Source organism: Pelmatolapia mariae, linkage group LG16_19, assembly GCF_036321145.2.
Source record: "Pelmatolapia mariae isolate MD_Pm_ZW linkage group LG16_19, Pm_UMD_F_2, whole genome shotgun sequence".
Lineage (NCBI taxonomy): Eukaryota > Metazoa > Chordata > Actinopteri > Cichliformes > Cichlidae > Pelmatolapia > Pelmatolapia mariae.
The window spans coordinates 61,271,499-61,280,878 of NC_086241.1; the positions used below are offsets into that span (position 1 = coordinate 61,271,499).

The 9,380-nt window shown below is 38.0% G+C and overlaps 1 protein-coding gene across 1 annotated transcript; it reads right to left on the reverse strand.

The window, feature by feature from the left end:
- Window positions 1-2,878: 2,878 nt before the first annotated feature.
- LOC134645728 (cytochrome c oxidase assembly protein COX16 homolog, mitochondrial) lies at window positions 2,879-8,247 on the reverse strand. The gene is made up of 4 exons (XM_063499291.1): window positions 8,098-8,247; window positions 6,323-6,400; window positions 4,292-4,360; window positions 2,879-3,723 (listed from the first exon to the last, which is right to left on the reverse strand). The coding sequence occupies exons 1-4, from the start codon at window positions 8,155-8,157 to the stop codon at window positions 3,610-3,612; spliced, it is 321 nt and encodes a 106-aa protein (XP_063355361.1). The 5' UTR covers window positions 8,158-8,247; the 3' UTR covers window positions 2,879-3,609.
- Between the last annotated feature and the right edge of the window lie 1,133 nt (window positions 8,248-9,380).

Below are 9,380 nucleotides of genomic sequence, written 5' to 3' on the forward strand. Positions count from 1 at the left end.
TGACTTAAACTTTCTGCTTGTTGCAGCTTTAAAACAGCAGCATTGATGTTAACGTCAAAGATCACATTAAATACAGTTCCTGGAAAGAATCAATTCTCCAGTGTTTACTTTGTGTCATCAAAGTGACACAGTATTTCTTTTTAATTTTCTGGTGATGATTTTTAATCAAACTACCATTCCCTATATAAGTGACAGTCTGCTGGTTAAGCTGTCACTGATTAGCATTAAGTAACAAATATCAAAACGTTGCGATTTCAGTCTGGTGTGAGAATTCACCCGATGATGACAAATGAGATATTATATTCTGCATTTCTCTCACTGAAGTGAATAGTCATGTCTGCAATCCTTGTGAAAAATGTCTTCTCATGAGATAATACCAGTGGTAATTAATCATCATCTGGGGTATGTGTGAGTGAATCTGCGGAGAGGGAATTTTTCATTCATCAAGGGCCAAAAGGATTGTGAGCAGAACGCTTTTTCTGCAGCGTTTCCACATCAGAGCTGTGATGATTTGGCAGATTAAAAACCAAACTCGCAGGGCTGCTAATTAAAGGGGGAATCGACTGATGGAGGGGCCCCAGAGCTGAATAGGGCCACTGGAAGATGCTCAAGATTATTTTGAGAGCCCCAGTTGTCACATTGCCCAGAATCTCAACTGACTCCACAATTCTTGTTTCTCAAACTTCATTAGTTCTCATCAAAAAACATGGTAAATATTGAATTTCATTTCCCCCTTGTTTAGCCTTGTCCGCTTAATATTTAATTGCATTTTCTTGCATTCTCTAATAAAAAATTGAAGTGCATGTGAATGGGCGTATGTTTTTCAAATATGGGCTCCATCTCATAACACATCTTGGCAGCTCACTTACGATAGCAAGGCCTTCCAGGCTGACCTATTTTGGCCTCTGATGACTACACCCCCGCTATATCTCCTCATCGTAGAACTGTAGAGCTGTAACATGTCTTTTGCTTCATCGCTCTTAAGTCTTCTTCACGTGACTCACTTGAAGTAGGCTCTGTGGAAAAGCTGCGAGGCTGTAGAGCCGTACACAATTAACAAGGTTACACGGTTCACCAAACACTGAGCTAAATAACTTCCATATAATGTACAGTGAAGTAGGACGGTGTGGAGGAAATAAAGAAATGGCTAAATGAGTGGGATGTTTAGCTGAAAGCAAAGCCACCTCACCTAATTTCACACATCATTTTGTCTTCTAGAGATTTCCTTGTTAGCAAGAGAAGGGCCCACTTTCCTAGACATGCGTTACGCTTCGTCCAAGAATCTTGTTTCTTTTTTTTTTTCCAGGACATGGTGCAATCTGTGTTTAGGAGACCAACGCCAAAAGTCTGCAGTGATGAAAGGACATCTGTGAGGAAGCTAACTGCTAATACTATCATGCTGTGATCCATTTGTTACCATGTTAATATCAACCACGTTCATGCTGACAAATATTTATCATGTCCACGGAAAAATCTTGAGCTACCCCCATTTCTTTATATCTTTGCTTCCAAGGAGCCAGATTTTCTCATTAGTTTTTGAAAAAATTATCATGAGTAATAGTTTTCTAGGTTCTCTTAACGTCTTTCAAAGTTTTTCTTTGGACACTGGCTGCTTTTTCACTCATTTTTTAGGGTTTTTGGCTGCATTTCATCCAGTGATGTTGATGATCTTGTCAAAATTGATGGAACACACTTTTCCGCATCATGAAAAAACACACTGCCAGTTCCCTTTCTACCACAACTGTTTGATTTGTTTGTTAGAGTCTGATTGTAGTGCTTCTTTTACTTTATTTTCCAGTAAAACCTTAGACTTTGAATGTGTCACTTTTTATTGTATCACATTTTCAAATGTTCCTGTTATTTAATAAAGAAAATAATAATAAATTTTCCCACCACCACAGCTAACCCCTCAGTATATTGAGGCCAAGCTTAATGAGCATCATCAAACTTAATATCTTTTCTGTCCCAAAGAAACAGCAGCATCCTCGCTGTAGTTCTTATTTCTAGACAGTATTCATCTAATCAAAAACAGCCCTGGGGCCACCCGGTGGAGCATCCAGCACGAGTGTGTGATTCACCTCTAAGATTACAAATGCACCAACATGTGGCTATTCTAATTTTAGCAGCCTCTTCGCAAAACACCAGACATTTTTATCAACCCTCCGCCTGACGTGAGAGCTTTGATGTGATCCGCTAATCCTGTTACAAACACTTGATTACTCCGCTTTGTTATTCAGAGGTGTTTGGCGGATAAGAGGCGATTGCTACTTCATGGCGGCTTTGCCACACATTCAAACAGCCTATGACAAAACAGCACTCTGAGCAAGATGTATTTTTGTACAACCTGTGCATGGGAAAAATAACCCTCACATATGATCTGCTGTTTGTTTCCTGAGCCCAAGAACACTCTGTATTAAAACAGCTCAAAAGTCAAGAACGTAGGAAAGGGATTGTGGAAAATGTATCCCAAGACATTTTCATGCACCTGAAGAATATTCATTACATCTCATTTCACAGCTGAATGAGATGAGGCAGCACATACATTATCTGTCACTCACCCACACATTACCTAAACGTACGAATCTAGAGCCATTGTTGCATACAGAAAATATCATGTTCTTTTGTTTTTTAGGACCAAAAAAGCAAAAAGGTAATACTATTTCTATTATAAGCACAATAAATCCACTGCAGTGCAAAGTAATAACTGTCAGAAAAACAGATTACTGTCGAGAAGTATAAAGCCCGAGGAAAGGCTGGACTGTTCTCTTATTTATTCCTTTATGCTTCCAACTGGTAAATCAATGCAATACCATTGTAAACAAAGACCCACCACATCCACCGGCTTTTGTCAAAAACAAAATGAAAGTGAAGGCAACACTGTGGATAAACAACAATAATTTATTGAGTCATGTAAATCATACATGGATATATAATCCTTTCTTTGTGGAAAGATGCAGCAGGACACAGATGGGCCACCTGCTGGCTGAGACAGGTGACACCTGATTTATATTTGTGCATAAAATTATAAGTATCAACTTTTTTTTAATTACAACACCAGTTTTGCTTCTATGGCATAATAATAGTAGTAATGGACAGCTTGAGCCAATCACAATGCTGGTATTTTGGGAGTAAAAAAAATGATGATAAAGTCATTGTTTATCAACTTCCCAGCAAATCAGAAAACACCGCTTGACTTTGCACCACCACCTATTCAGGTGTGAAGCCTACTCTGTTCCACGTGCTGAAAACAATGGAGACAGCATGTGTATTATGACTGCATTATGTCTGAAAATTAATAATAATAATATTACTTAATATTGGACACCACATGAATTTATCTGTGAACAGCACAAATCGTCCTGATGATACATCAGTCTGACTAATAGCTGTGAACGTGTTACAACCAGAAGAAACCATTACCGTCTATTAATGTATATTCCCTAAGTCTGAATTCCTGCACAAGCAAAGACAAAAGAGTCCAGGCACTGAAGCTGCAGAGACTACCATAACTGAATCTCAGGTCTCTCCACAGTTCATTCTTGTAATGTTCACGGTGTGTATTTGTGTGCGTGTCAATGTGCAGCCTGCTCAGCCTGATGTCCTCCAGTCTCAGTCTTTATTGCTCAGCTTCCTGCGCTGCTGCTCCTGGTACTCCCTGGAGTCCTCCCAGGGACGAGGGCCACGGATGTTCTTCCATTCGTCCAAATTCATCTCCTTTAGCTTCTGAAGAGCAAAAAACCCACAAGAGGCAGAGTTAAACTCCAAGATGCCTTGAATGAAAAAACAAACAAAAAAATATAAAAGCGGATCATCTGCCTCAATCTCATCCTATCCTAACATCCTCCTCTGTCACACAAACTCTCCTCTTGCCTTATTGAGCTCCATATTTAACATTTTTGTCTAATACATCCACCATCCTCAAACCATCTCAGCATTGTTTTCAAGCCACTCAATCTGAGCTGCCCCTCCGATGTACTAATGTTCAGTCTTGTCCACATCCAAATCTTCACTTTCTGCATTTCTTCCTCTGCCACACCTCCAGCTCCTGTCTTTTTGTCTGTGCCACTTTCTCCAAACCATACATCACAGCAGGTTTCACTATCTTGTCAATCTTTCCTGTAAATTAACCTAGTACTTAAAATTTTTAACAATGCACCAAAAATTCTGTCAGTGAGGCATTTTGAAACTTAAAAGCATGATTTTTGCTCTCCCAGCCTTCTTGCAGACACACTACACAAGTCAGAGTCTTTGATCTACTCCACTGCTAGTCTCACAGCCTTGTTCCCCTTACCTCGTACTCTTCTTCCAGTATGACCGGCTGCCTCTGGATGTTCACTTTAGCCTCCAGTGAAGGATCCAACTGCAGGATGGGGGAAAAAAGAGAGGAAACAAAATGTTTACTTAGCTGTCACAGCGTCACAGAATTAAATTCCAACAGTAAGAAATAAAGAGATTATGCAAAGGCTCCCCTTGCTTGAATGACTGATTTGTGGATAGTTTGTTAAGAGGAAATTAAAAGTACTAAAATGAGGTAAGAGAAGGTTTGTATAGTTGCAACTTGCAAATGAGGTCACCATTTCATTTCCCACGATGTTATTAAATATTATGTATTATGCTATTTAAAAGATGACATATGCAGAAGAGGTGAACTACTTTTCTTGTGACTATAAATAGAAGTAAGAAACACTCTACACTTTGTCTCAACGGTGTAGAACTCTCTAAACCCAGAGGGGGGATCCAATTTACCCTGTTTTACTGTACAAATTGTTCTCCTTGAATTGCCATCAACATTACCCAGTTCAGTTACATATACACACACACGCGCGCGCACACACACACACACACACACACACACACACACACACATATATACATATATATATAAGAAGGTTACCGGAGAGAGAGTTGAGTCCAGTCGAGCCATGAGGACTTTGCAATTCAAATTGATTTTGCCTGAGAATAGGGCTGAAATGAATCCCATTCTGGATCATTACTTTTAATGAGTTCTAATATTTCACAGCAATAATGCTGCAGTTACACAGCTGACTGATGAGTTTCATAACACCATGATTGATTTACAATTAGACCTACATTACTACAGCCTATTAATAATATACAGAATATTCTAGAGCATTGAGACCAGGGAATTATTTGCCTAAGTTAGTCAGGTACCTGCTGTGGAGGTGTTAGCAGCTGAAACTGGGTACAAACTGGGTATGCCAGATATAAAGAAAGTTCACAAAAATCTGAACAGGGAATACAAAAGGCATTCAGGTTCATCTCTGCCACCAGGCTAAATCAAATCATTGAAGGGAAGATGCAAATTGGATCACACAGTGACTTACTCTGAGTGGTTTCACTGACTTAAGTGAGCACTTCTCTGCGAGAACAAAATAATGAAACTGGCCGATAACAGGCTAGCTAAAAACAGTAAGAGTGGTTTTAATCATGAGCATACAACTTTTTAGATATGCAATGCATTAAATTATACATGCAAACACACACACAGCAGAGTTCAACATTTACTCCACAGTGTCAGAGAGAGACGAACAAGACTCTCTTTGCTGCAGGCCCAATCAGCAGAGAGCGATAAGTGTGGGGGCTGCTGCACAGGCACAGGCACAGTGCCAGGGGCCCAATGCCGCCCTCCTCCTCCACCATGATGATGATGGTGATGATGATGAAGAGGATGATCATCATCATCATCTGTCTAGTAGTGCTTCACATGGACAGTAATAAGAAAAGATCGTATCACGCATCAACGTATGTCGAAATAAAACAGTTACTTCCCCTCACAGCCAGCTTATCAGATTGTAATGCCTTCTAATAAATGCCCAGCCTTTCATCGTTTTAATGAATTGGTTGTCATTTAATGAATTATTAGAGCTTGTTCTCCCAGCTTGCTCTTCTACTGACTCTACCGCTTGTCTGAAAAGATGGGTAGACTAAGTATTCAATTCAGAGGTCTTAAAAATTGACCACACTGTACTGATCTGTAACAATCCAGGGCTCTTAACAATGAGACATAGAGTGTGCTTTGTTTTGACACCTTACACTTGGGAGGAAATCTGCTGCAATTACAGTTCCAACCACTGGGTGGAGAACTTGCACACTGTCTACTGTATTGTACAGAGAGAAATTATTTTACCCATGAACTGTACACTTAATTACATTGTATAGGAAGGGTTTTTCCCACTAAACAGTTTATGTAACCATAAAGATCTGGGAGTTTAAATGTAACTGACAATTAACTGACTTTGAATAAACCTTGACCAAATCTTTTTTTTTCTTTTTAAAATACAAAAGGAATCAAACTACAAACCCTTTTTCTGATCTTCTGGGAATCATACCGGATTTGTGTGAACTCCCGCAAACCAAAGGAACCACCAACTACCAGCAACTGAAATAAGAAATATAAGAGAATGGAACCATAAGCATTGTGGTTATCTACAGCACCGTGCAAAAGTCTGGAAGCACTCCTCACTTTGTTATATTTTGCTAGGTAAATCAGTAAATAGCAGCAGGCAATTTATTGAAATAAACACACATGTAAATACAGTATATAAAGCAGAAAAATGAAGCTGTTGCCAATCACATGCTTTCTCATGGTGGATCAAATCTGATGGTAACTTTCTGTGTTCATAATTCCATCAGTTTTGAGAAGATCTCCAACACCACTGGCTGAACTGAAGTCCCAAACCATGACAGACCTCTACAATGTTTAACAGATTGTTGTACTTGTCTCCTGAGGTCCTCTGCACATATTGGTGACAGTTTGAACCAATAATTTGATAAGATTTCTATTCATTACTGCAACAGACCTGTTGTCACTGATTTTCAGGATGACTCCTGTGTAATTTGGTATACCTTGGGCTTTTCTCTTTGTTTCTCTTCCTTAAGAATGGCTTCCTGACAGCCAGTGACGCCATTTATGATGAGGTGAACAGTAGATGGATCTGAAGGGTGAAATGCATCTGTGAGGTCATCTGTCATGTCCTTGACCAATTATTTCCCTTATTTCGTAAGGATATGACTTTCGGACACTGTTTAAGGGCTGTAGAGCGTTTTCAGATCTGAGAATTCTTTTGTCTTCTAATTTTCTAGTTTACTGGACCTTTGACATTTTCATAGATTCAACTGAAGAAAAAGGGAAAACTATATTTTTGTGACATGGCACTAGTAAAAAAAAAAAAAGCCTTGTTTTTAGTTTGTTACTTTGTTTTCTGTTATATATAGACACAACACTGGATCATATTTTCGATTAGATGGCTATTTATGCTTAAATGATTAATAGGTGAGAGTTGAGGGGCTTAAAAAAAACAACATTCCTCTTAAAATGATCAAGTACAAGGACTCGACTGAAAATGAGTGGGAACAAGGCAGTCAATGTCCAAAGAAAAAAATTGAATGACCTTCAGAAAACCTGAAGACCACTTTTAAGAAAAAAAAGAAGTTTGGCTCCTTGGAGGCAAAATATAAAGAATCCAGGAATGGTTCGAGACCTTTGCACAGTACTTTATGGTATGACTTGGGTATTTCTCGTTAAAGTGGATATAAATAAATAAGAAAATAAATGCTACAGTCACTGTAGCTTTCAAGACTTTCAAAACAGAACAAGAATTGTTAACTATCTAAAACCTTAATGATTTAGTCCACTATATAGGCCTGTAGGCCTACCAGACGAACAAATACAGCTTCCTTCCTAAAACTGTCAACAAAAGCACTACAGCCTTTAAGATGCTTCGACTCACATTTGTATACCTAATAAAGAGAAACTATAGAAGCCTGGGATTCGGTTTGAAATACTGTTAAACAGTCACGATTAAAGATAAATATCGTTACAGCAAAGAAAGGAAATGCCCAAAATGGGTTTTAACACGCAATTAAACTATAACTAAGACAAAACGAAAAAACAACTAATACTATTATGAAGTTCCAGATACAAGATCTTACTTCAATATTAGGAGTGAACTGGTTAAAAAAGTCATTTACACGCACCACGGTGGGGTTATGCATTCATAAAACAGCTAAGCTGCTAGCAAATATTAGCTTAAACTGCTTTGTCTCCGTAAATATCGTCGCATAAAAGTTACTTACAAGCATAGGGATTCCATATTTCACCGTTTTGTTTTTCTGCAGCAACTTTAAATTAAACATGACTCCCCCTTAGACTACAAGCCCATGTTACAGGTTCAAACAACAAACAGGTGACATCTGAGATGCATTTCCTGGAAAAGGTCCCACACTCAAACTGGTCCGTATAGTTTTGAGGGCACGCTGAATTGTTCCGATGACTGTTCGCATAAGGGAAATGAGTTTGTCACATTTTTTCTCGTTGGTTTAGATAAAAAGTAAAATGTCAGATCTTTACTAATGTCGCTCAACCAGGGGCTCTATAAATGTTGCCAGCAGGATATTTTGAACACCACTCACTTTATGTCCTGTGAATTTGTAGCATGAAACTGTTGTTGAAATGTCTTTATTTATAAAAAAAATAAATAAAAAATAAAATACAGAATAGATGTCTTTCTCTATTATGCACCCTCTAATTTCTAACTAGGTAACTAGCCAAATTCTTTAAACGGATCAACTGCAACAAATTTGAGACTGATGATGTTGACGATTAGTACAGATGATCCAAATTCAATAAAATAATAAAATATGATTCACAGAAAGCTTTGGAGAGTCAGATGTAACAAAATTGAGTTCCAAAAACTCTGAAGTAGTTTATATCCCACAAAACCAGATGAAAATTAATTTTTAAAGAAACACAAACTGAAGTTTATTCTGCACTGAAATAATTTCAATTAGGCAATTTACTGATAAAACTTTTTTGGTGTTTTTGTTGTTGTTGTTTTAATTCCTCTCATGAGTGTTTGGCAAACATCCTTTATCGTGTACAAGCACCAAGATTGTGATGCAAAGATTTTCTATTAAATACTGACATAATATACTTCGAACAAGTTATCCAGTGATTGTTTTGAAATGGAAGAAAAGTTTAATTTAAGATGAGGATTATCTTAAATTAAACACAATAATGAAAAAACATCTCTGAGAATTTCACAAAGTGGCCTTCAAATGTTTTCAGTTCAAATGTATTCAAATAATGGCAAATTACAGCTCCTGCACTGATGAAGTAAATGCAGTTCAGTAATTAAAGGTGAGTGGCTATAACTGACTACATGTGTATACTGTATCATAAGTGGACAGACATGGATGTAAACCACACTTTAACTGTTTGCCTGAGGCAAAACAACCACAAGACAGTGATTCTAACTTAAAGGTACTCTGGGTATTATTAAATGTGAACATATCGTTAAGTATGACATTTTTTGTTTGTTGGGTGTCCTGTTTGAAGAAAACACTTGGGAGCCACTTGA